This window comes from Ooceraea biroi, chromosome 8 (assembly GCF_003672135.1).
Source record: "Ooceraea biroi isolate clonal line C1 chromosome 8, Obir_v5.4, whole genome shotgun sequence".
In the NCBI taxonomy this organism is placed as follows: domain Eukaryota; kingdom Metazoa; phylum Arthropoda; class Insecta; order Hymenoptera; family Formicidae; genus Ooceraea; species Ooceraea biroi.
The window spans coordinates 6,255,414-6,282,306 of NC_039513.1; the positions used below are offsets into that span (position 1 = coordinate 6,255,414).

General features: G+C 39.0%; 1 protein-coding gene across 1 annotated transcript in view; it reads right to left on the bottom strand.

The window, feature by feature from the left end:
* LOC105287876 (scavenger receptor class B member 1) overlaps positions 1-25,507 on the bottom strand; it is a 31,045-nt gene extending 5,538 nt beyond the window's left edge. Inside the window, exons 1-4 of the mRNA XM_011353721.2 lie at positions 24,456-25,507; positions 3,060-3,397; positions 1,488-1,985; positions 995-1,193 (exon numbers count right to left, since the gene is read on the bottom strand). Coding sequence (XP_011352023.1) covers positions 995-1,193; positions 1,488-1,985; positions 3,060-3,397; positions 24,456-24,513 — 1,093 coding nt within the window. The 5' untranslated portion in view covers positions 24,514-25,507. The remainder of the gene's footprint in view (positions 1-994; positions 1,194-1,487; positions 1,986-3,059; positions 3,398-24,455) is intronic.
* Between the last annotated feature and the right edge of the window lie 1,386 nt (positions 25,508-26,893).

Below are 26,893 nucleotides of genomic sequence, written 5' to 3' on the forward strand. Positions count from 1 at the left end.
TATTTAGTTCTGCAGGAATCAGGTATCTTATATTAGAGTTGCGTACATCTTGCAGCAAGAACGATGATTTCGCACGACGATGAAACAAACTCTCGAGGCTTTGCCTAAAATCTGGAACGCTGAAAGTAACAGTTCCCGCAATAAACGTAAGAGAGAGAAAGCGAGAACATAATATTTCGTGGGAGAGAGAATCTCTCGCGTGGCATTCCGCGACAGACATGTGAAAGAAAGATATTGTTCCTAGAGGGAAAAAATAGGTCTTGTGGTAACCGACTACTCTCAACCGACTTGTACTGACTGAGTCTCGCGCGAAGCCGGAAGCGACAGGCGTAAGATCTCGCTTATGAAACTGGCACGTACTTAAACGATCTTCGTAAACCGGCCGATCGGTCGGTTACCTGTTCCACGTAAAGAAAGCCATGAGGTGAGGATTCGATTCGCTCCTCAGCAACAAGGAAGCAACAAGTATAATCGCGATGCCGCGAGGAATGTGACGCGTCGACATGTATATAGACATCGCAATAAATATTAATAATTCGCGGAGGCATTATGTGTTACGATTACGTAAGATTTTAGATTTCCGCGAGATCAATCGCGGAGTGATGGAAATGACGATGTAACGATCGGTTAGAAGACGCGCGTCAGATTCCCTCCCTCGTGCATTGGTCATGATTCATGACACGGCATTACGTCAAATATCGGATGATATGATATATCGCGTCATGATCAGGCAAGTTTCGCAAACAATCCTAACAATAATAATGATTTTAATGGATGCAAAGACAATATTTACGACGCATACATATACAGGAACATCGCTCAATCAGTTTACGTTCTCCCATATATGTATATCGTATCTCGTAAGTATGTAATGTCGAAAGAATTAACACAAACATTATAATTAACTCTAGTTGCAGGTAACTTCGAGTCACTTTGAGATTTACGAGCAATGGTTTGCCGTGGCACCTAGCAACGGCCATTATGTGATACTTACCGAGGTAGAAATGCGGGAAAGTGAGTAGAACAGGGGAATCGTACTGGCATAGAGAGACGTTGAACGTGCCCTCTGGTGCACAGGGTGGTCCAGCTGGGCAATAACACTGTTGCGACGGTAAATTTTCCACGGTGGTGAAGACGTTCGTTGGAGGAGAAAATCTGTAGCCGGGAACTCCACCGGCCGCTATCACATCACGCTGAAAAACAATTCAAATTTTTCAAAAACAATTCAAAGCCTTCAAGTGTATGCCTCAATAAACACTGGTAGCAACAAATTATTGATAGTTTTCCGATATTAAAATACAAACACTTGAGATAATAAAATAAATGAAATAAAATATAATTCTTTTCTTTTATTTCCTTAATATTTTCTTGTTTATGCTGCTATCGAACATCGTATTGTTTCAAAAAGTCGGTAACTCGAGTCCTCAGAAGGACATCGTCTTTTTGCTATACCAGCCGGATGAAAAACAATCAGCAAAAATGCGAACCTGGTAAACCAGAGGCAATGTCCGACAGAGATCCTTGTCGAAGACCTTGAGTACAGTTTGCTTGGTGATGTGTGGTGGAAAGATGCTACCATCGGTGCCCATAACGGAGTCGCACTCCGGCGTGGTCCAGAAACCCAGGCCGTCCTTGCCGTTCCACCTATCCAGCATGCCGAACTTGGTGATGTCGCTTGAGCCCGTGAATATCGTGTACACGTCAGGAAAGGTGGAGTTTTTGCCGTAGAACAGACCGAATTGGTCGTACGGTAACTTGTGCTCCTTTGGTACGACATCCTTGGCTAGCTTCAACAGAGGGTCGTCGTAACCCCAGAGCAGCTGACCAACCGACACCTCGACAAATGGTTTAATCTTCAGGATGTCCATGATGGATGCCATTGCCAGTCGTAGGAATCGAGCAGCATGCTTAGATTGACTGGTAGCTGACAGCATAGGAACATTCGGTACGACTACCAGATCTTCTTCGGATCCGGCCGACATGTCCTAAAATTTTGATAAAAAAAGCAAGAAGATAAAAGATCTGACTTGTCTACAAAACGTCAGCGGAAAAGGAAACATTAATTAATTTGAATCGTCAAGCTAAATAAAAACTATGTACATAAAAACTATGGAAAAATATGAATGAATTTAATAAAAACTTTCTAAGAAATAAGACAGGATAATAATTAAGACATAAAAACGTGCAAGAAGATAAAATAAAACATAGCATATTAAAAGAACATAAATATAAGAAATAATAGATGTAGAAAAATAACAATAAAAAAACTGAAACAATGCGAAAAAGATAACAAAAGCAAGAAATATGTAACGATAATAAAACTAGTAAAACTTAGTTATAATCTGAAGAAGAATATGCATGAGAAACTCGGATTAAAAAGACGAATTAAAATTCTGGGTAAATAATAAAAACTTCCGACCATTTAAAGATATTTTAATTTTGATTTCTCAAGAAATAAATATTTTTGGTTCTATTTTTGCCGCTGGGTGACGTAAATACATTCGGTTCCGCCGTGGATGCGCCGTGGATTTCTCTCACACGTGTAGAAAGTCGCGGTGATTTCGATGCACGAGCAAGAATAGCTGTGCAATCGAAGTGACGATGACAAGAGCAGCGCATCTCTACGGTTGATTCGAATGACGCGGAGGTGATGAGACGCCTGCGATCGTTATTCAGCACGACGCGAATTTGTTGGCGTTTTCCTAGCAGCCAATATTCCAAGTGCTCATGTTTCTCGATAAGAGAACAATCAACGATCACGCGTATTGCATCCTATACGTTAAAGACGTGTATAGCTTTGAATACTAATCGAACATTTTCCATATAAAAATGTCTGCTTTTGCTATTTTAAGCTTGAAGTGTCTCGATAACATTTGCATAAAGTAGATTACGTGCTACTCATACATTTTGTGGCAATATAAACAACATTAACTGATCAAGAAATGAACGCTAAAATAAAGCGTAAAGATTAATATCAAAATATCAATGTTTGTTGAATATGTTAAAACTTTATATTTTTCGATTAGCATTAGCATTAATTATTTTCTTAAGGGTCTCACCGGCATGAAAACGAATGTTTTCTTCACTTTATAAGTGACGGTTGCGTTGTCGTTGAATTTGATGTCCTCTTTCTGCCAATGCTGCTTGTAAACGTACGGACCCAGCTCCTGCAGCGCCGGTTTCTCGCCATTGTTAAGAAATTCATCAGCATTCGTCACATTGTAAATGTAAACCTTCATCATCGGCACCACCGGCGGCTCTTTCCACCATTTGTATGTGCGACCGCCGTCTCGTATCGCGAGCTCCTTATCCAGCACCAGGTCGATAAGATTTGGAAATAGAACTGCCAAAACGGCGGCTAGAATTATCATCAGCACTCCTACCGCGACGGCCGCCCCTAAATGTGAAAATAATGAATTACACTATTGCTGGTAAAATTCAAACATCTAAAAAATATTTTTTTCCTTCTTTTTGCACATAATATAAAAGAACCACGGGCTATTAAATTTGCTTAAAAATCAATTGCTTCAGCCGCTAGACATAATAATTGTCCATCCGTTCAAATAGCGGCTTTGCATAAATATTATGTCATTTTATCATCATCATCATATTATTATTATTATTAATAATATTATTATTACTCTACACAGTCTGTCTCATTGCTTGTGTTTTGCTTATCACGAGCTTAACGCAAGATCACGAGTTCTCAATACTAACTGGAATTTCCAGTCGAGAAATTACAACGATTAAAGAAAAATATAAAACAAATGAGTACCGAGAAATCATTCAACGCGTCATTAAAAGATAAAGAAATGAATTCTTGCAACTTTACAGCTTTGCGAGATTAAACGTGGTAAATCAGACGAAGACAGTTTTTTTCCAGCTTCTATCCGACTCCGGTCGATTTTTATTCGTCGAGTTTTTGCGAAGCTGGTTATGAACAATGGCGCGCCTAACACGATTATCTTTCAGCGGCAATTGGGAATGATCACATCACGACTTTCGGCCAAGGTTGATTTATATGGTTGATTCGATTAGTAGGAGCAATCGAAGAGACAAGGCTGACCGGTTTTGGTAACTTTTTAGCAGCCTCTCCTTGAACACAGGTTTCTTCCCTCTAGCCCCTCGTTGTAGGATATATCCTGCATAAATTTTATGGTCGTCATTATAAGCTCTCTTGCCTAAGAACGAAACAATTGCCGCGTCCAAACCGGTCGCAAAACTCTGCGCCTTTCTCGTAAATATTTATCCTTCGGCAGTTCATTATTGCGCGCGAGCGCGCGCACATGTGCGCGTTCTTATTTATGTCGGTGCATTTACGCGCTATGCTTTAACGCTGCACTCACTCGTAGTAAATAAGCTCCGTGATTGAATCTGGACTGGTTAATCGGAAAGAGCACTAAAATCAAACTCCAGCAAAAAATTAAGTCCCCGAAAATAAAAGAGACCGTAAGAGCACCATAATTTCCCATGATTATCTCGCATCGAGGAAAAGTCTACGTGTAGAACGATAGCACCGTAAATGGCAATAGCGGCTATTTACAACATTTATGAGGCTTGAAATTAATGTTGGTAATATACTCTCTGCGTACTTCCTCCAAATCGATAAAACATTATTGTTAATTTCTACTTAACTATTATCTTATAGTTGTATTTTTCTCAGTTTACATATCTATGCTTTTAATATATTTTATAGAATACTTCTATCTCAAATATAAGATTGTATGTATGTTATTTTATATGTGTCCTTGAACTCGAACTAGTAAATGTCCATCATCAAAACAAAACATGACATGAAATTGATGAGAACCTTCACCTCGTTTAGAAATCTCGAACGTTTGTTTGGTTCGCATATCGTCAACAACTGCTTTTTAATTATTCCAATAAATGTTCACACATTAATACAAATACAATTTCCAAGGCAAGGCCAGTCGTTACGCAATTGCATTGCGTGCGATATTGTGTTAAAAAATGCCATGTGATTAACTATCAAAAATAAATACAAATTTATGTTTAATTTATGTTAATTAATTAATTTCTTTTATTTTTTCAATTTTATAACTTTGATTAATCTAATTTTCTTAATTTATTAATTCTCCACTCTATAACTCTCTTAAATCTGTAAGGTATATTTTGTAAAGTAAACAACTTCTTTGTGCGATACTTCTCATAATAATAAAATCGTCCTTAAAATAAAACTTATTCTAAGTTTGTCACATTCACAGATAACAAACAGTCGTGAAAGAACTTAGAGACTATAACTTGCAGTAAAACGACAATTAAAAAGTGAAACGTACATGTTTGCAACAATCTCGTATGCATGATTGCACTCATTCATCAGATCGCGCATCCCATGATGCACGCGATGGTTGTGAATTCTCTTTCGCCGATCGCGTCGTTTATTTTCTTCGCGATCATGTAAGGTTTGCGAGTAAATTTGCCAGTCAGCTGTACCTTATTGATACGTTTCATCGATCGCGTTTCTGCAGTGTCCGATTCTTCGAAATTACGACTCCCGCACGCAAGCGGAAGAAAACTGACCGACAGTGGGTGCGCGGATGCATCGATGTGCGCACGTACATCGAGCTGCTTTCTAGAATTGCGAGTCGAAGTTGGAAGCCTCACGGAAGGAACTCCCGGTTTCGTGTGTCTTCCGACTTTTCTTTTCCTGCTTTCCATGCGCGTATGCACGCGCGCGTATTTATTTCACGCTCCCGTAGGACAGCAATCTACGCGCGCAGTTGTACTTTTTTTATCAGAAAACAACGGAACCGGATGCGCATTAACAATATTACTGCGCAGCCTTCGAGGGAAAACATAAAATTCGCATAACAACTACTCGACATTCAGAATTTAATTTGCGGAATTTAGTTCGCGATGCTAATACTGTTTTCAATGTCTTGTTCGCACTCTTTGGAACAACGTTTTGATGCTATTGCATATTTATGTTATTTGCTTTATCAGATACAGACTATATAGTCACTGGATTTTATTTTAATTGCAAGAATCAAGCATGTGTGAACATATTCGGATTTTTAAATTTATTTTATTATAAAAGATTTTTATATTATAATTTTTAAATTAAAAAACTCTTATTCTTCTCCTTACGTTCCATGGTTAATAAAAAGTTAATAAATAGCCTATTGATTCTTAATTTTTCTTAAAATTTCGCATAGTGTCTTATATTTTTTTCTTTGATATCATGATTCACGCCGCTACAGTCAACCACTCGTCGCGTAAACTCGGGCGAAGAAATTTCTCTAATTTAGAAGCGTTACGACCGCGACCACGTTTTCGAATACTTGACCTCCATTTCTTATGGAGTGCCCTCTAACTTCGTGAATGGTGCGTATAATGTACAAGTAGGCTATGACTGCGCACATTGCGCCAATGGAACAATGTATGTTAGCCACGAGTGACCATTGAAACGTGGACGGAAATCAGATTTGGCATACAGAGATACAAACAATATCTGCAAACATGGTTAGGCACGACTGACTAATTGGCTAGTTCGAAGCAATTAATAATGTAATTATACAAAATTATTTGTATTTATTTAATACAAAATTTTCTCGGATTGGACATTGCTACAATCACATGAAAAAAAGAGCTTGATCAATATTCATTAATAATCAATATAATAAATTCTTATTATTTATCTATCTACAATAAAGATGCAATGTTACGAAGACATTGCAATGATATCGAGTCGATTAATCGAGTCGATTCCGTCTGATATTCGGAAAGTCAAATTATACAGATCATCAAATTGTAAATTTATGACGCAGATGACGCTGAATTCGGAACATTTCAGGACGATCGCAAAAACCGGTGGTGGAGGAAAATCGATTCTCGGCGCTTAGTTAGTAATCTTGCGACATTGTGCTATGTGCGATCGATTATGCGGCAAAAGGCCATCGCGTTTTTTAGTCACGTAAAATGACCGGAGACTGCGGCCTTCGGTGCGAACGGTCCTACTTCACGAGGTTTGGCAGGTATCGTCCACGAGGAGCTCCAATACGCAACATGGCAGAGTCAATAAATAATATTTCACACTGCGTTTTATTAACGTTCCCCGTCATCGTTAAACTTCCTCGCGAATGCGTGATCATGATGCAAAATTCTTAGGCGCGTTTCGAAATTTCGAAAACGCATCTCCGATGCACCGCATCGGCAATTGCGCGAAGCGAAGCGCAGGTAAACGAAGAGGAACACGTATCATTAAACCCATCAAATTGCACGAGACATCGGATATTGCGTCGCACGTAATTATCGATCGACTCGCTGGCAAATGCAAGTAGACAATTATAGACAATCTTAGAATGCCGGAGTTGGCTTCGCGATAGCACGCCCGATAGTGACATCGCGGTCGGATGTTTTATCATCTTCTAATGAAACTCAACGGATGTACTATAATGGAAATGCAATTCCTCTTCATTGTTTCTTGAAAAAATATTGGCGGATGTCTTTCACTTCGTTACCTTCTAACGGAGAGAAATATTGACGAGTCCGTCTCACTTTGCTCGCATTTTGCTTCTAATCTCCCGCGAACAAGTATATTATAAGGATGTACAGACGAGTGATATCTCTCTTCGCGAGGAACTCTCAAAGAGAAAATAAAGTGGCCTTGTGCGATTTTTCGCAACCAGCCTGCAGTAAAAGAGGCGATAACGATCGAAAACTGCGACAGTCCCGAAATCTTGTAACATGTCCGAAATATTCCCTGGAGAACGCAAAGCCGGCGGTCGACAATGTACACGCATACATACTGCATGCGCAATAAGCGACCTCGTCACTATGTAATAGCTTCGTTCTTATAAGAGAAAGGATGTCTTCGCATGACAGATTCGAATCGCACGAGACCAGGCGAATGCCTCGTAACACACGCTCGTCACTCGACGTCGAGTTGCAATATTGTGCATTCACATATATTCGCGAGAATTTTAAGGACATTCCGTATATTTTAGCACACTAATCACCAAATACCACGACTACGTTTATGAGACTCCAACTTCAAAAAAATTGATGAAAAAAGTAATTGACAAATTAATCTTACAATACGGAATTTTTTTGAATAATTGAATAGATGATGTATTTTTTCTCTTATAGCTAAAAGCGAATCTTTATCTTTTCCAAGTTATTCGAGCAAATAATATTTTCAAAGTTACGAGTTCTTCAAATTACTGTGATATAATTTGAAGAATGTAATTGCGGTTCTATACAATTTGAGATTTTCTAATAACATGAACTTTCTTACAGGATTGTTCACATGCACGCGCGCATGTCAGTTTAATGATGAATCCATTACAATATTGATTGCAATCAGTAAAATTGCCCGAGTGTATGCACATTTAGGTGCGCTAGCCTAGCAAAACATTTGTGAGCGGACGAATCGTGAGAACGAGACGAACTTCGTAGAGCAAAGATCACGACGAGCAACCGAGCGGTCCGATTGGGGTGAGGATTGTGTCGGTGTTAGAAACATAAAACTCATTTTATTCCTTCGCTAAGGAATCTACACATGGTATAATGACGAATTAATTATGCGAAGCAAGCAATGTACCTTGGCTGACATCACGCGATTGGCCTTACGAATACCAATTATGGATGATATATCAAGCACGAGTTTGTTGCTGTTTTTAGCACTCATCATGACCGATCTGTTTTTTTATAGCTAGCAATTAATTAAACGATTTTATTCAAGATACTGGTGATAAAAAAAATTGTTTCATTATATTACAACATTGTAAAATTAAAAAAAAATTATTCTGCATCTGTTAGATTCTCCCTCTTACGTAAGAAGTGATCTTTCAGAAAGATTACAAAATTTGTATAATTGAAAATGTCATTTATTGCTAAGGAGATGTAGCTCTATATCATCATGTAGAAGAATACTGAGAACGTAAACCCACACCATGAATTACTTCAATATATCTATTATTATCATGACTACATGTGCTCATTACTTTTTTGCAATATGATTTATGTAAGCCAGAAAAAGGCTTTGAAAAAAATATAATAAAGCTGTTTTTATCTGTAACTATCGTCCAAATAATACATCCGTTGCTCAACATACAATTTCATAAGGCGAACGGGTTAATTATTCACTTCAATTACAAAATTGTATACTGGTATCTATATGATTAGCATTATTTACACGTATTAAGCAAGATCAAGTCATAAATATGCGGATGTAACAGTACAACGAACATCAATTATTCACAGGCTCTTCGTCTCCATTACCCTGGATATATCTTTGAACATATATGAAGTGACCGGGTATATCTCAAACGGGATCGGCATTCCGCGCGAATTTTTTCGTCACGAGAGGATCTTGCAACGCATGCACTTTTGGCAGTGAGTGCCGGCCACTTTCTAAATTTTCACGCGGCAAAATCGATCTGCAATTTAGGACGTAACTCATCGAATCACGCGCACCTGGCTCGCATTAACGTCATTAACGCGCAATACGTCCGAGCGCTCTTGCACCCGCGTGCACTCCAGCAGCCACCGTGTACGCACACGCGCGCGCGCGCATCCGTGTGGACGCGTATGCGTGTAAAGGATGCGTCAGCCATAGGGAAATCTTAATGAAGCGGGACTAATAATGGCCGCCATCGAGAACTCGCTGAACCCCGGCGAGTGCCGGCAGCTCGGGCGAAGAAAGTTTCGCGTCCCGTCGACCCGCCACATAATCGCGATCGGGACACAGCTCGCGCCTCTCGTGGGAAGAAAGCTTATGCCTTATCGATCGCCGTAATCCTTACGCGCGCCGCCGCCGTAGCGGCTCGTGTGAGATCCGCTGCGTGTGCGGAATTTTTCTATTTTCTCGTGCCCGCGGAATCGCACACGTAACGATGTCAGGAAAGGAAAGTTACGCGAGCCGCAAAAAGCCGATACAGCATAATCGACACTCTCTCCCCCTCGTCCGACCATTCCTCGCGGGTGATCGCTACTGCTGCGGCGCAGTAATCGATTAATGTATGTCTTAATATACCGGGTTGCATCGTGTGATTATCGCGAAGCACTAGCAACGGTTCCGCATGGAAATCGATCAGGAATACTGGTCTTCCTTATTGCATCCTCGCATGATCGAAGCACCGCTGTTCAATGATTGAATTATACCATGAATTAGATTACTGATAAATGTACGATGTCAAATTAGTCGCAGTTAAATAAGTTTGGCTAAAGAATCTTTAAGCTTGCGCTGCAGGAATGCGGTGGAAAAGAATCGATGCTTTTATATAATTATTTGCATAAGGATTCTTACATAAATTAAGAGTGTAAAAAAAATATTTGCAAGTTCTATTTTCGCTGGGATAATTTCGCGGACAAACAACTATTACTGCGAATTGAGTTTGTAAAATCTAAAAATTTGCATGTAAAATTATACTGCTGTTAATTATAATGGGTAATTTTGAGATCGACTATTACAGGCGTAAATTTACATAATGCTATTACGTAATTTACATTGGCAATGTAAATTTAATTTTCCATACAGCATTAAGCGGCCTCACGTGTAAATGATAAATGCGTCAAAGTTACTTCAATGTGCCTTAAGCGTTTTGAAGCTTGCAGTATTCCAAGATTCTAATAGATACTTCAGGATCATCTCGACTCGGTCTTTAAATTCTTTCAATTTCTTTCGCGATTTGTATTCAAGTAGTTTTTCAACAATTCTTTTGTGCGAGACTGACTGATATTTTGCATTCCGCTTACACCCCACACAAGTGTAGAATAAATTGACAGAATGTCTTTATTTACCGCGTAATTGTCCAATTAGCTGAGTTCGCCGGAGAAAAGCGCAAGGATAAACAGTGTAATTACATCGAAGTGCGATGTAACAGCGAACGGCAACGGCGAAGTGCAGTAATCAAGCGATGCGGAATAGAGAGGAAAACCGGAAGCACACGTTATCTGGTCAGCGCGACAATCGCGAGGAAGTAATGCTATCCTTGGCGAGACAAAATATACCGAGCCTGTAATAAGCGCGACACACGCACGCGATGCAGATGCGTTTTCGCGATATATAATTGCGCCGTCGTCAACGGCGAGACAGAAGGGGCGAACACGAGCGAACACTTCTTAGGAAGAAGACGGGAAAGAAAGTCTTATGACGCACACGTATTACTCATACGCGAGTAAGAAAGACGGGCAGGACAATGCGCAAAAAAAAAGAACGGAAGGAAAAAGGTGAAAGGATTTCCTATAACGTGCATGCACATGTGTATAGGAATAGGCGCGAAGAAAAATTGCGGCACGAGCTACACAACGCGCGCTCCGATGAGCGTCGCGGAAGTTCCTCCTATTGTTTTTCCGCGCAATCGTATGCCTATTCACCGCGCGAAACTTCACTATGCGATGCATCCAAGGTTGACCGCGCGAAAATTCCACCAGAAATTCCGTGACGACCATGCGGAAGCGAATGCTACCTCGATCGGGCGTTCAAAGTAATATTTTGAACGAATTATACTGTGACTGCGTGCGCATTATTGTGCGTTACTCTGCGTATTTCTAAATTATTCAATTTACGTGAAGACAATTTGGGCAAATCTATTGTCTTTTTTTTCACATAAAAACACATTGTTTTGGCTTTAATATCCTTAAAGCAGCGCACGTCTCGAAATACGAGTTACGAGATGAAGGATGGACGGTTTTTTTTTTTTAAATCTTGTTCGATTCTCGTGCGCTTATCAGCATCGCGCATCACGATTGCCACGTGTTGGCAATTTGCGCGTTACTCACGGAGAGCTGTTCTCCGTTCTCCACGCGATTTACAGGTCTCTCTCTCTCTCTGATTTTTCCGTGATTAAGAAAAGAAAACAAATGTTACGCTCACCTGGAAAATGAGCGGATGCACGCGCGCGCGCGCGCGCGCGAAACGGTAGAGCGCTTGTGTAGAGTGTAGAACTGTAGAGAACAAAACTTTCGGCGCTCCAGTTCCCACTTTGAGATAATCCGTTCTCACGCGTGTCCGATATTATCGTGAATCTTTCGACAATGCAAAATAACCTTCGTGGGAGCCGCCATCTCTTTCTAGCAGCCGCCCGATGTCTCGGTTCCGCCGGAAGTACCCTCAATCACAGTTACCGGATAACGGACTGAGGGAAAAAATGGCGAAATATTGATAGTTACGGGCTTAAGATTGAATAATTAAGATGGATTTAAAAGTGCTAATGGGGGAACGCGTGCGTTAGGTCGGCGCGATATCATAGTTTTAAGATTCCCGTTATACCCGCTACGTCGAAGTAGGGCGAAAAAAACATCTGTTTAATATGTTCCTTTTTCTTCAACGCGCTCTGTATGCATATCGCTGTACATGTAATTTACGCACATATAATTTACGTAGCACCATTGCACGCAGAAACTTTCTAACTTCTACCTGCATCTGCGCCGGACGATTATTATAGTATCGCTGCCTGAAACGAGCGGATCGTGCGGACGATCCGCATGCGTCAACAAATATCGCGCGCACATTCAGTAAAGCAAGATAAATCAGCTTAATGTATACCTCCCATCGTTTTTCATAATTTTGCGCCTGGCGATTGTTGACGTCTAGCGGTATACCCGCGTGGACCTGCGCGAGAACCTGATTTAAGTAGGTCGAAAATGACGATCGAACGATCGGACGATCTAATCTAGCCGACGCCGCTACCGTCCCGCAAGAGATGTGCTCGAGATAAGCGTGTAATTGGCACGTAGGGCGTTGGAAACGGCTCCCTTGCCATTTTGCCTTGCCTTCCTCTTTTCCCCGTCGCACGGTACATTACGAAACTGGATGAATTGTATGTAAAGATAAGCGTTGCGACAATGCGGCCGCTACTTTCGTAATTTCTCGCGGGCACGAAAGAACGTTTCTCATCTTTCCATCTAACTTGCGGCGATTGCCGCGAGAGAGAGGGACTCGCTCATATTGTGTGTGACGACTGTTCTTAACTTTTACTCGGGCGCAAACTTCAGCTCGCTCTCCACCTCCCGTGCATCGCACGGGGTTGACGGTGGTCCAAACGGTGCGGTGGCGCAAAAAATAGCGGCGCGTGCATGCGCGCGCTCGCCTCGCCTCGCAGTGGTTTGTCGCGAAAAAGCGAGTGAAAGTCTCCAGAGTTAGTTTCCAGAGCGATTCAAGACAATTCAAGATCGATCCGCGCGCATGGATTATCTCGGCTAGATAAATTTGTTGCACCGCAAATTGCAATTGCAAATAAGCGAGAGGTAGGTATCGGCCGCGCATATCTCCAAGTGGCAAACATGCGAAACCTGTTCTTCCAATCTTTTTTTTTCACACACGTGTTCATCAATATATCTAAAGAAATAAGACGATTTCTTTTTTATTGCCATTCAGATGATTGCAGTTATGAAGCGCACGTGAGAGATGACAAACACTTTTCTTTCTTTTTTTTTCACTTTAAGAAGATGAAAAACGATTGGCTTGAGGAATGCGTACAAGAACATTAGTGTAAGTGCAATTTTCCACTTTGAAAATAATGCAAATCATTAATATTTGTAATGCATTACTTGTCGCACACGGTCCTCGCTAGTAAAATTGTTATTTCATTTAATCATCGCGTGATTAATGAACGATCACTTGATTGTTATGTATATTATTATTATGATCATAATCGTCCTATACAAAGAGCTAATTGCGTCAAAGGTAATAATTGACATTTGGCTTTTACATACAAAAAATATTTAGGATTTATTAAAATATTAAAAATTGATCAGAAATAATTGCTTTAAGAATTTGGAACACGTGAATAGAATTTTACACAATTTATAAATTCTAGAATATATAAATATATGCATACACACATATATAATATAGAAAAATCACTTTGTGACGCCAGAAAATTATTAATAAATAACGTAGATAAATAAGCGACCAACACTGGCAACTTTATTGATGGAAAGAACGCACAACGTTTCGACCCCAATTTGGGTCCTTATCAAGTGCAACAATAGTTAATTTTCTGTAAAAACATTAAACAATTAGAATCAAATAACACTTACTGGCTGAAAAATAACTAAATTCAATACATGGACGAGTCGCGTAGAGATACATCTCTCGTGAGGAACACGGGACGACTGACACGCACGACAAACGTCTAGATTCTGTTCAAAACAGATTCGTAGACAACAGGAAAGCTATCAGTATCCCTTTGTATGTTAATCGTATTCGAATGTGTTTTGATAAAAAACATTTCTGCAATCTCCCTTTTTCTCCGATGACTTTCGTGATGCAGATATTTGTCGTGCGTGTCAGTCGTTATTATATATATTATTATTATCTGCGTTATTTATTTATATATATATATATATATATATATAATATTTCCTAGCAAATCAACCTCAATCACTCTAAATCAGAAATATTTCGAAAATATCCTTGTTGATTCCTTTAAAAGATTGGTATTATAATTTATACGTTACACAATATAATCTTGCGAAAATCTTGGACAGTCATTTAAAAACAACGCACACGTGGAATGAATTCTTCTTTGCGACGACGTTAAGCCGCAATCGACCGTACACGTCCCGTGGATGTTACGGTGTCGCGGAGGCTGGTGATCGCGCTTGTGATCGCGCAACCTCCGTGAATTCTAGCCGCTCACGTTCCCGTGAGTGGCACGCTTTCGCAGAAACTCGCATGATAAGAATACACGTCTCCTGCATACGTCGGACGTCATTAATTATACCGACACAGTTTGCGCGGCCCGCGCCGGGGCGAAACTGCGTTAACGTTCTGCGATTATGACACACGCCACACCACGCCATGCCACGCCACGCATCCGAGCCTGATCCCGATTTCATCGTAGGTAGGTTTAATGCGGATTACGGAGGCGATCATTAAACTGATGGTAAGACAGCGGCGACACCGAGAGAAAGTATGAAAAACACACGAAAGTACTCTTTCTCTTGTTCTCTCTCTCTCTCTCTCTTTTTCTTCCCCCTCCCCCCCTCTTTCTCTATTCTGTTGCTAACGATGAAATTGAAAATGCTTTCGACGAAATTGAAATTGCACGCTACGGTGAACATTCCTCAATGTTTCTTGCGTTGTTCAAAAACCTACATCATTACTACGGAGTACATTATTTCGCCGTACCTTCCGCATTGTCTTGCGTTCGTATTTTTTTGCTTTAATTCCAAGTCGTGATAAAACTTTCTTATTTCTCTCTCTCTCTTTTTTTCTTTTCCTCTGTCTCTCTCTTTCTGTCAATATGTAAGAACGACTTTGAGGATAAATTGATTCCTCCGAGTTCACAAAGATCACAGTTGAAGAAGTTTTAATGAGAGGCACAAGTAAGATTTTAATCTTTGAGACTGGAATTATGCAAGTGCACTCCTACTGGACAAAGAACATCTTCAGCATGTATGTCCACGTAATCAGCACTGACCATCATTTGTCACTATACTAATCTTCGCGTGACTATTACATCGTTGCTTCTTATTAACCTTTCAACCGAGAGCCTCTTCCGCTGGATCGCCTTCGCTCACGCGGAATAAAGATCTCGCTTACGTCAAATATCAGCCCGCTAAACAATAACCTGTTACACAACTTTTATTACTTTTTATTACTTTGAACCAAAGGATGACTCCAATGACAGCGGCGCTTGTTCCTGCCGTTTTTTTAACATTTAGGGTGCAAAAATATTTTGCACTTGCCTTACACTTTTCACATCTTATATGTAATAATAATGATAAAAATTACAAAAGCTTAGTTTTCCCTTTATTTGATAACTGATCATTATAACGAATTTCTAAATACATATATCTGATCTTTATCTTCATAGTCAGATAACCACGGAGTCGATTTCTCTTTTTAAAAAATTTTAAGAAATTCTAACTATTTTAACACAATAGAACTACTTTAGACATCCTCATATTTAATCTATGAATCAAGATCCCGCCGACGGGAATAAAGAGTGAATTCGTACGTGCAGCAAGCTGCGGTTGCTTAATTACTGCCATGCGATTTTGCCCGACGGAAATCTGAGAATCCGTCGTACCTGAGAGCCGCCTTGGCAAGCTGCTAAAAGACGCAAGGCAGGTTTTCGTTCAATCGAGACTCGTTCCGCGTGCACCGCCTCGCCGATCAAATACTGCATTCCTACCGAGCCAATAACGCAGCCAGTCGTTGGTCTCCGGGCCGGCGAGTCGCTGGAGTAAGTTGGAGTATAGCCGACCTCCAGTAATCCACCTCGACAGCTTTCTCGAAATGAAAATACTTCCCCGAAAACTAGTCTAAGGAGTAAAAGGATCGAGCGAGCAATTACGCTTCTATATGCGTGTTCCATACACATATCATCTTTTATTCTGCAACCGCGAGCATATTTGATGCACACGTTCGCGATGTTCCTTGTCACAAAAATTGAATTGACTTTTCCTCGATAAGAATACTCAGGGATCGAAAGTTCTTGAGTTGGATCATACAAACAAATTGTTTAAGTTTCAAAAAATGGAGGATGCAAAAGTAAAACTCCTGATATTATACGAATGAGAAATTGTGGTCCAATTATGCCTTAATGAAGGAGAAAGTAGTTACAGTTTTTGTAACGATAATTATAACTGAATAACTTGAAACATATTATCGTACTCGAACTAGGGAATAATGTAGCGACAATTAAATGCAAAAATTGAGATTTAAATTTAATTATAAGATATTAACTTGCACAAATATTTGACAGATTACTTAAGCAAGTTACTCCGCTACCGATGCTCCGACAGATAAGCTTCGACGGAAAGATAGACGAAGAAAGATAAACGTGCTCACGGGACCGCGTATTGCATCCATAGGAATGCAAATAAGTAAATAGAGAGGTAGATAAATCTTATTCAAACTTCGTGCTCCGCTTTGCCTCGGCTTTCCTTTGGCTTTGCTCGTTCACACGTTTTGTAATCTCTTTTAAAGATAGAATCCTCTGCAGCCGATTGCTACCGTAAATAAAGGTCCGTAATGAGAACGACGAGTTTCCCCGTTTCAACGATTCGATGGGAATGTGAATGAACAAAGTTCGTTGAACCCAAAAACACGTCGAAGGCTCCAGTCAGACTTTTGTCGATTGCCGCGTTTGTGAGAAATAAGCGCGTCGAAAAGCATCCGGAGAAATTTATCGCGTGAAATTATCGTTTTTAGTATTCGAAATTCAAAATCAGCGAAGCATTTACTATCCTGAGGCTAATATAATTGAAACGAAATTATACAGGATTAACTAAAATTAAAAATAAAATTCTACAGACTTCCACTCTCAAAATGATTATAAAAGGAGACTATAAAATAATAATATATTTTGATATCTATTGGGTTGGCCAAAAAGTAATTGCGTTTTTTTTTATATAAATAAAAGGCGAATTTTTCATGGGAAACAAAAACTTTATTAAACAATATATTGTCCATTTTGTTTGATTATCTTTTGCCATTTTTCAGGCAACTTCATGATTCCGCGCTCAAAAAAGTTCTTATCTTTTTCAGCAAAAAACAATTCCAACAACGATTTGATATCCTCATCAGCAGTAAAGGTTTTACCATTCAAGGCGTTTTGCAAAGAACGAAACAAATGGTAATCTGATGGTGCCAGGTCTGGCGAATATGGTGGATGTGGTAACATCATGGTAACACATCCCATCCAAGCTGCAACAATTTTTCACGAGTGACCAAACTTGTACGTGGTCTAGCGTTATCATGGTGAAACACAACACCTTTGCGATTCACCAATTCTCGACGTTTCTGTTTGATGGCATCATTTCATTTATCCAGTTGACGACAGTATACGTCTGAATTAATGGTTTGATTCCTTGCAAGCAGCTCAAAATACACAATACCTTTAAAGTCCCACCAGACTGACAGCATAATCTTTCTTTAGTGAATATCTGCTTTTCAAGTGCTTTGAGCAGGTTCATCACGCTTGCTCCACGATCTTTTTCGTTTGACGTTGTTGTAGACGATCCATTTTTCGTTGCCTGTTATCATACGTTTCAAAAATCGATCATTTTCCTCACGTTTCAAAAGAGAATCGCAGATGTCAATACGCTTAGTGAGATGAATTTCTTTGAGCTCATGTGGTACCCAAATATCGAGCTTACTAATGTATCCAAGTCGTTTTAAATGGTTTTCAACACTCGATTTCGATATGTTAAGATTCTCAGCAATCTCTCGTGTCGTTAAACGCCGATTGGAATCGATCAGTGCCTTTATTTTGTCATCATCAATTTCGATTGGCCTTCCTGAGCGTGATGCATCTTTCACATTAAAATCTCCAGATCGAAATTTAGTAAACCAATTTTGACACTGCCGCAGTTTTAAAGCATCTTCGCCATATACATCACATAACTTTTTATGAGCTTGCACAGCATTTTTCCCTTTTCGGAAGTAATAAAACAAAATATGACGAAAATGTTCTTTTTGATTTTCTATTTTGAAATCGACGGCAAACAAACAATTGTTAACGAAATCGTGTACTTTCTGTTTTTAAAACAAGCTTGAACTGTGAATTGTTAACCTACATAATGAATTTGCGGTTTAGAATGAAGTTAGTTACATTGCAAAACATGTATGTCCATCTATTGGAAAAAAACGCAATTACTTTTTGGCCAACCCAATAGTAATTCATTTCTCTCTTTTGAGATATTATAAATCAAGTATTAGTTAATAAGTATTAGCTTGTAGATCCTGTTCAGATTCTGAAGAATACCAAAAAGAATGGAATAATATTTGTTACGGCTTTTGGAAATAACATTGTTTAAGAATCGATTTTATATTAGGTCGGTGCAAGTCCTTGCCGGTTTTGCGATTAGTATAGTGACAAATGATGGTCAGTGCTAATTACGTGGACATACATGCTGAGGATGTTCTTTGTCCAGTAGGAGTGCACTTGCATAATTCCAGTCTCAAAGATTAAAATCTTACTTGTGCCTCTCATTAAAACTTCTTCAACTGTGATCTTTATGAACTCGGAGGAATCAATTTATCCTTGCAATTTTTCTTTATTGAAATGAAACATTCGATACAGCATAAATCAATCAACATATTTTTTGTCGATTTCTACAGCTTTTTCCCATCTTTCCGGCAACACGAATACCACGTCAAAAGAAGGAATCATCTTGAGGTGATTCATTCATTGACCTGTCGGCAAGAATTTATACACTGACCTAATAATTACCGACTTTCTTTGTACAAAGTTTGATTTGTAAAGTTATAGTTATACCTATACAGCAACGGTAAAATTTACTTAAAGTTACTACAATATTGGCTGTATAAGCAGGCAGCTGGACTTTACAATCATTAAACATTCGTCGAGTAGCGTATCTGATATCAATCCCTAATTCGCTTTTTCGAACCAGTTTCAATATTCATTGCGATATATTGCAAGAGCGCATTCCTATTACATTACCGAGCGTAAAGTTTCCGTGGGTCACAATACACAATGCAATACGGCGCGTATAAAATCTCACAACCTTCGACGAAACCTTCACTTGGGCTTTTTAATTCATGCCTCTTGACACTTTGATCGGCGACGATTACTCATGTCAGAAGTGCGACACGAAGACGGTAGCATTTATCGATCATACTCATAGTCTTATAATACATATCATCGATACTCGGGTCTTGCAATGATGTTTCGCTAAGTCCAGAAAATATCAAATACAACGATGGAACGGCGAACATTTTATTACAGACGTTTTCTTTATTACCGATAATGGGGTCGAAATTTGCATCAATAGCGGTAAAATATCGAAAAACATATCCCTTGTATCGAAGAACCGTTCACCACAAAATATCGGGAATGAGTAACAAACACGTATCGAAAATCTACGTAGAAATGGCTGTTTATGCTGCACGAGGAAGGCACCTACTAACTTTTAAGACTATTGTTTAAGGATTGCGCTAAAAAAGCCAAAGTAACACATAAATAACACGAAAATTATTATTCTATCTTTATAAAATTGAAGAAGAACATACAAAAGAGAGCTTCTGCTATAAAACACTAGAAAAAATATAGAAGTATCTTGGAAATAAGAAATTATAAATATTAGGATTAAGATTTCCGTAAAGACCACGTTTCTAAATAATATTTCTGTTGTCTGTGAGAAAATCGAAAAAGGCACGCGCATTATAGTTCACCAATATTCTTGTAAATTTTTCACAATTGGTTTTAGTATGTCTTTTCTAAGGAATAATTTTCTAAGAATACGAAACTAGTTTATGCAAAGTTGGCGATTTTCATTCGCCGTCAAGCGTCAAACGTTGTCTGCGAGCCGAGAATAGGAATCGGTATTACAAACCCTTGTCCAAACAGGAGATATAACATAACGGATAGTATATATAGTATATAGCAAAGTGTGCGTGTGTGTATGTATCTGCGTGCAATGATTGCTTCTTGTTATATAAGAGTGCTTCCTGTTCTTACGCCAATCACTACATAATATGTAAAGCACGCCGCGAGCCCGTCTCAGACACCATTCGCTCTTAGTGTGTCGCTCGTTCGATAGGAAAAATGCTAAGTAACGTAATGCAGTACTTTTTCATGTATATTATCTCCAGTTTGAATTATTTTTAGTTATCTTTGATCACTTTTAATTTTTTATTAATTTTTAGCAAGATTATTAGACTATAATGTGATATAAATAGATGTCTAAAATATTTCTTGCAACTTAATAAGAGTAAAAAGAATAAAGATTTTAATACAAGAAATAAAACAATTGATATAAAAAGATTTATTATATATAAATTGGAATTTAATTAACTATATACATATATTTAGAATAAATCATATAAAATAAAATAAAAGGTTTGCAAAAACTTGTTTTATTTCTACACTAAACTCTTTATTAATTCTAATTTAAAGGTTACAAAGTTTGCTTTATATCAAGTTATACTTTAAAATATTTCTATCTCGCAAAATGTGAATCATAATTAGATATTGCACCGAACTGTTTGTTGTTTTCTCATGAAACAGTCCTATCTGCGAGTTTTGCATACGGCTTTACGTCATGGAAATATCGATCGACGTTCTCACGTTGAGGATGCTATCGAACGGCTTACATGCACATGCAAACAAGTAATTGTAAAGAGAAACGGCAATGATACCATGTGCACCTCGTTAATGATTGCGGAACTCATTTCTTTCCCTGTTTTATTTTCTTTGTAGATCGAAGTATAATGGTCCTCAACAGTAGCAAAGTTCAGCCTTTGATGAACAAGTAAACACAATTCTCAAGAATGACGTTCATTATTCATGCCATTCTACAATTATTAATTCTTATGAATATATAACGCGCTCCTTTCATTTCCATTCACGAAGGACTTTGATCAATTGATCGGTTTTTCAGGATGCGTTGTAATGGAACATTTTTAAGAATAAGGTCTTGAAATGAGCTTTGTACTGTGATTTACATGTACAAAAAAAATCATGTAAACTGTTTAGTTATATTAATCACGGAGCGTCCTTTAAAATTACTGTAACCTGTTAACAAGGATAGCTGGTACATAACGACTAGAACGATTAGCGTCAATACATGCGTTGATGCATAAATGAGATTCCATCAAAGTGATGCAAGCATTAAACAAAAAAAATAAAATCTTAGAACAATTTCTGTCTTGATTATTTAAGAAGACGGATTTTAATATTTTTTATTACTTTTTATATTTTATCTTATTAGCTTCGTAAATTTGTAGAAATGAAATTAATTATAATAATATTCATCATTTTGATCTCTCTCTGCATTTGAAGAACTTTTGTCTCTTTAAAAAATCCATACAAAAAGTGTTATAACTATTCTATCAGCCCATTTTTTTATTCAGAAATTTTCGAATAAGTTTGCAAACTTGATTTAGGAAAATTTTGATAACAATTTCTATTATTAGCTACGAGAGATTAAAGTTCTTCTACGGTAAAGTACTGTTATAGGCGAGATCCAGGAAGAATATTATGGAAATAGTCCGTTACATCACCGCGTGGTTGAAAGAATGATAAAAGCAAACGTAATGTGACTCTTCCTTGGAATTAATCTTGAATCGTAATGTCGTTCCTGACACAAGTATGTGAATAAAATTCGCGTAACTTCAATGTATTTACTGTTGCTACACGAGAATGATCTCCGCGTTTGTTAAATGACAAATATTATTGAGTGACAATAGAAACCTGACGGATGACGTAAGGCGCAGTCTTCCCTGTCCATTATTCGGCGAACAGAAAAGAAAATTACAGAAAATTAAACTTTCAGCAGATACCTGCACCATTTACATAAGACCATATTTTCCGTCAAATTAAGTAATTAAGTATCTTGATACGAGTAGATCCTGATTTCCGAATGAAACAAGATTGAAATATAATAAAAACGTCAAGCGTACGAAGCATTTGCTGACGCGCGATGTGCGTGTGCCTCAATAATTTTAATAAGAGATTTCATAATGTTCCGGAAATCAGCGGGGATTAATGACCCGTTGCGACTTTATATATACTATTAAGAGCTCGCCGAAATTATCGGGGCACGCTTCATTTCACGCGCTCAGCTGGTGCAACGAACCCGATCTACGCCGGATGCGAAAAGAACTTTCGGACCATATCGCGAAATCGAGGTGAAAGTAACAAATGCGATCCACGAGCATGTATATATTATGCATGTGTGATAACGTCCTTAAGGTGTCAACGACAATATTATTGCCGCTGTACCGGATAACATGCGAGGCGGTACAATGCCGCGCTAAATAAACCGCAATGATTCAGTAGTGGTCGTCCGTACGCGCGCGCGCGCGCGTGATGACACATTCATTGAATCGAATTAAGAGCAGCGGCTAGAACCGTGATATTAGCTGCGATGATCAAGTTAATCGCAGCCTCCTGGTCGGTCTAGAGCTCTCGATTCATGTCTTCGAACGAGGCGAACCGCGTGGGCATTACCGCGTGAAGTACATCAGCGATAAGGATGTTTTAAAAGAGCCAACTTGCGGAACTGGAGACTTAATAAATAGAAATTTGAAGACGTAGTCAAGGGAAAGATTAATATCACGTTCGACACACAGCGCTAGCTAGTTACGACGGTTGAATCAGGCGTAATTTTATGGAAATCTCGGTTTACGCGTTGCAGATGAAATGTGAGTCATATAAATTCCCTAACATCGATGATATAAAAGTAACTTGGAATGAGCAAATCAATATTAAATCCTGTATTAAATTATTCAATAGATTAAAGATTTAATGTTAAACATTGTAACATGTATTAAACATGTATTACCATGTTTGCTACCACGATGTAGTTGAAAAACCATCACAGATCACCTGGTAATTTTTTTATATTAAAACAATAAGTTGTTTCTTCGTGTTTATGAAAATGAAGTGGAAAAAGTCACATAAATATGTGACGTTTACAGATAGTAATTGAAGAAATCGGTGCGTCACACATACGTGACGCTAGCAAAGGTGTTAATATTATGCAAACAGGAAATTTCTTGCATTTATTACATAAATACATTTCCTAAATTTACGACTTTCTATCAAATCAATTCCACATTTCTTTACTCACTAATTATTAAATATTATTATTATTAATACTATTATTTAATTATTAATACTATTAATTATTGTATATGTCCAGAAAAATGTAATAAAAGCTGTTAATGGGAGATTTAATTGGGCCATCAATGGCGTTAAGGGTTACCTATGGGTCTGCATAGAAATTTTTTCACATTGATTCCGTTATCGTTGTCGGAGTGCGTGCTGTTACGATGTTTGATCGATCGATTTGCAGCGTCGACAATCATCAGGCATGTTACAATATAATCACGAAATATGCAAACTTGGCACATGCACAATAAAATATATCGTAACCGTCTTTGAAACAGCTGTGAGAAATTCTCACTGAGAATGAATGTACGAAGTGCATACTGAACACATGCACGAGTGTCGTCTGTCTTTGTTACTGTTTTGTTTATTAAAAATAATCAGGTAAATTCAGCTTAAAAATGTGCAAGTACAGAACTGTTTAAAAAATGAATACCAAAACATTGATAGTTTAAAAATTAAATAAAATTTGTTTTAATAAAATTGAATTAATTTCAAAGATAGAATTTAATTGAAAAATATCTTATCTTTTATCGAAATTTATTTTTGCTTTCAATTGTTGCATCAATAATTTCCACTCGTGTATGAGTACGTTCTCATATTTTGGCAAAACAGTATTTGTCTGAACTTTTGTGAACATGTAATCAAAGACATAACTGAATAGTATATTAAAAAAAAATATTTTATAGCAAAACGGTTGAAAATAAATTCTCATTTGGATGCGAAAAAGTGTCTTTTGCGGTCTTTAGTATAGGAGTAACATAACAATGAATGGAATAGCTCATGCCTTAAGAATGTTTCTTCTTAATTATGAGAACGAGTACAATGATCCTAATATCCGTTTTAAATCTATTCATTCACATCACGATACAATACGATCAGACCTTGACGGATACTTACACCATCGTCTGAGGAAGCCGCCCTGCAGTTTGGCGCAGATCCCGCGATGCACCCTCATTCTGATCGAAGCGTTCACCGAAGTGTTCACTTGCCGAGATCACAGCACGAGATCAGATCACCGTCGTCGAAATCGGAAGTGCGAGCGTGCGTTTCCGCTGTTATTATTCCAGACACAGGACACACCAAAGTTTCTCAAAGAGGACTTTCGTGTAGCGTCATTCAGCGACGTGATTTTTTATCCTCGTGCCTGCGCGTTATTGTTCCTCCTTCTCGTCGCGTTCTCTCGCAGCGAAGCCGAAGAACTTGCTGGTGCAAACAGCTTGCCTATCAACCGGAGAAAGTCAATCCTCCTTTCGGTGCACGCTAAGTGTGCCGGTCGGGTCGTCGAGCGTGCCAGAGATGCTGATCCAGACAAGAAGAAGGCAAGCCTCTCTTTCGCTCGTCGTCTCTCTTTGCTCGTCGTCGTTGTTCTCGTCGTCGCACCGTTCCGGACAGGCGTCTTACACGGATCAGGACATGTCCTGCCCAACGATGAATCTTCCACGTACAAGACCGATCGACTGCTCACAGCGATACCAGTTACAATCGCGCGATCCTCGCTGATCCTCCTCGAGTCCGGTTGGTGCACGCGACGAGTACTACACGCAGATACGCGCAACGACTGCTGCCTCCTCGACCGCTGGCGGTCGCGACAGTGATCGTGGGAACGATCGGTGATGATACTCTTCGGCAAGGAAGAGGCATACAACGCAGGAGGAGGGAACGGCGTAAGGATGCAGATACGAGCAGAAGGAATGAGAAGAAGAGGGAGAAGCAAAAGGAGAAACGGAGAGAGAGAGAAACGAGAAGGAGGCAGAGAAAGGAGGATCAACGGGGAGGACCGGATAAGAGAGATCGCGAAGAGACCAGTCAAAGAAGAAGAAGAAGAAGGGGAGGGAGAGAAAGAGAGGAGAGAACCGAAACGAAATCGAGCGGAACCGGAATGTGCGCGTATGTATGTATGCGTGCGTAGGCGTAAGCGGGCGACCTGGCGAACGTGGTGCGAACAGTGCGAGATCGGCCGGGACACTGCGAAACCGCTGATCCCGTCGGCGCCGAGGCTCAGGTGAACGATTTATTTCTGCCCCCACTTGCCGCTCCACTTTGCCCCCTTTGCTGAGCCTATTCAAAGCCTACTACTTCTACTACTACTACTTCTGAGTCCGCTGCTGCTGCTGCTGCCGCTCCTTCATTCTTCCGTCGTCCCCCGTACGGTACTCCTCCTGCTTCCGCGACACAGGAGCGTTTGGGTTTATTCGTGAGTTTCCCATGAGACTCCATTCTTAATTCTTTCATCTATCTTTCTTCGTTGAAGCATGAATTCTGATTACATAAAAACTAAAGCTAAGTAGAATCAACAGAAACATTGGAGAAACATAGAAAACTTGGGCAACAGCCACAGATGACCTGTATGATAATCAAGCTTAAGCGATTATAATTATTTTTACTTGTAAAATTAATTAAGATTAAGTAACTATCAAGTTATAAAATTCAGAGATAAATTAGAAACCCAATTTCTTCAACTGCAATAGACAACATTGTCAAATCTTTCGAAGTTCTGTCCTCTTGAACTCTGAGATCTGAAACTGCGGCCTCATAGATCTAGAAACGCTCCTGATGACGCGGTGGCCTCTCTCGCTTCTTCTTTCACCCAGGTGACGTAGGTGTCTGCGCTTGCGCCTCTATAAACTTCTCTTGCTTTCTCCTGCGACTTTATCTTGTAATAAAATTGTCCTTGTCTCACATTACGAACTCCGCTACTGAAATCTTTCTCTTTCGCGCACTGCTCCGTTATCTCGCAACCTCTTTCAGCTCAAGAGAGTTTCGGAAAATAATAATAATGACACAATTCGAGATTGTATAAGTGAAGCGCGGTGACTATTTTGAAATGAGCCACGGACTTCGAATAAAGTTAAAGCATGACCGTCATGGCATTTCTTACTAATTGTAAGGCATTCCAATCATTATCTTTGTAGCATTATCTTTGTAGTGACTAATAATATTTAATAGTTGTCACCTGTAGGTTCCCGCATTAATTTGGTATTGATTCTCTCTCTAACAAAACATTTGACGCATTTTCCTTGGACTGCTAACGTTTGGCGATTATTAGAATTGACGATGAATGGCAATTAATAAAGTCTTATTAATAAAATCGATTATTTCTCACATCAAATTAGTAATATTACAAAATTTGAAACAGTAAAAATTTAATTCCGCAGAGCTCATATACAAGATTCATGGAACTTCGCTCGATACAAGTTACTTCGGAATTAACTGGTTATTCATACATTAAAATCTCTAAAAGATATGAAATCTGTGTTACCAATTTCTAAATATCTAATGCGAGATATCGTATTCGACGTGAAAAAATTTTGTAACTGATGCAGATGAGCTAATGC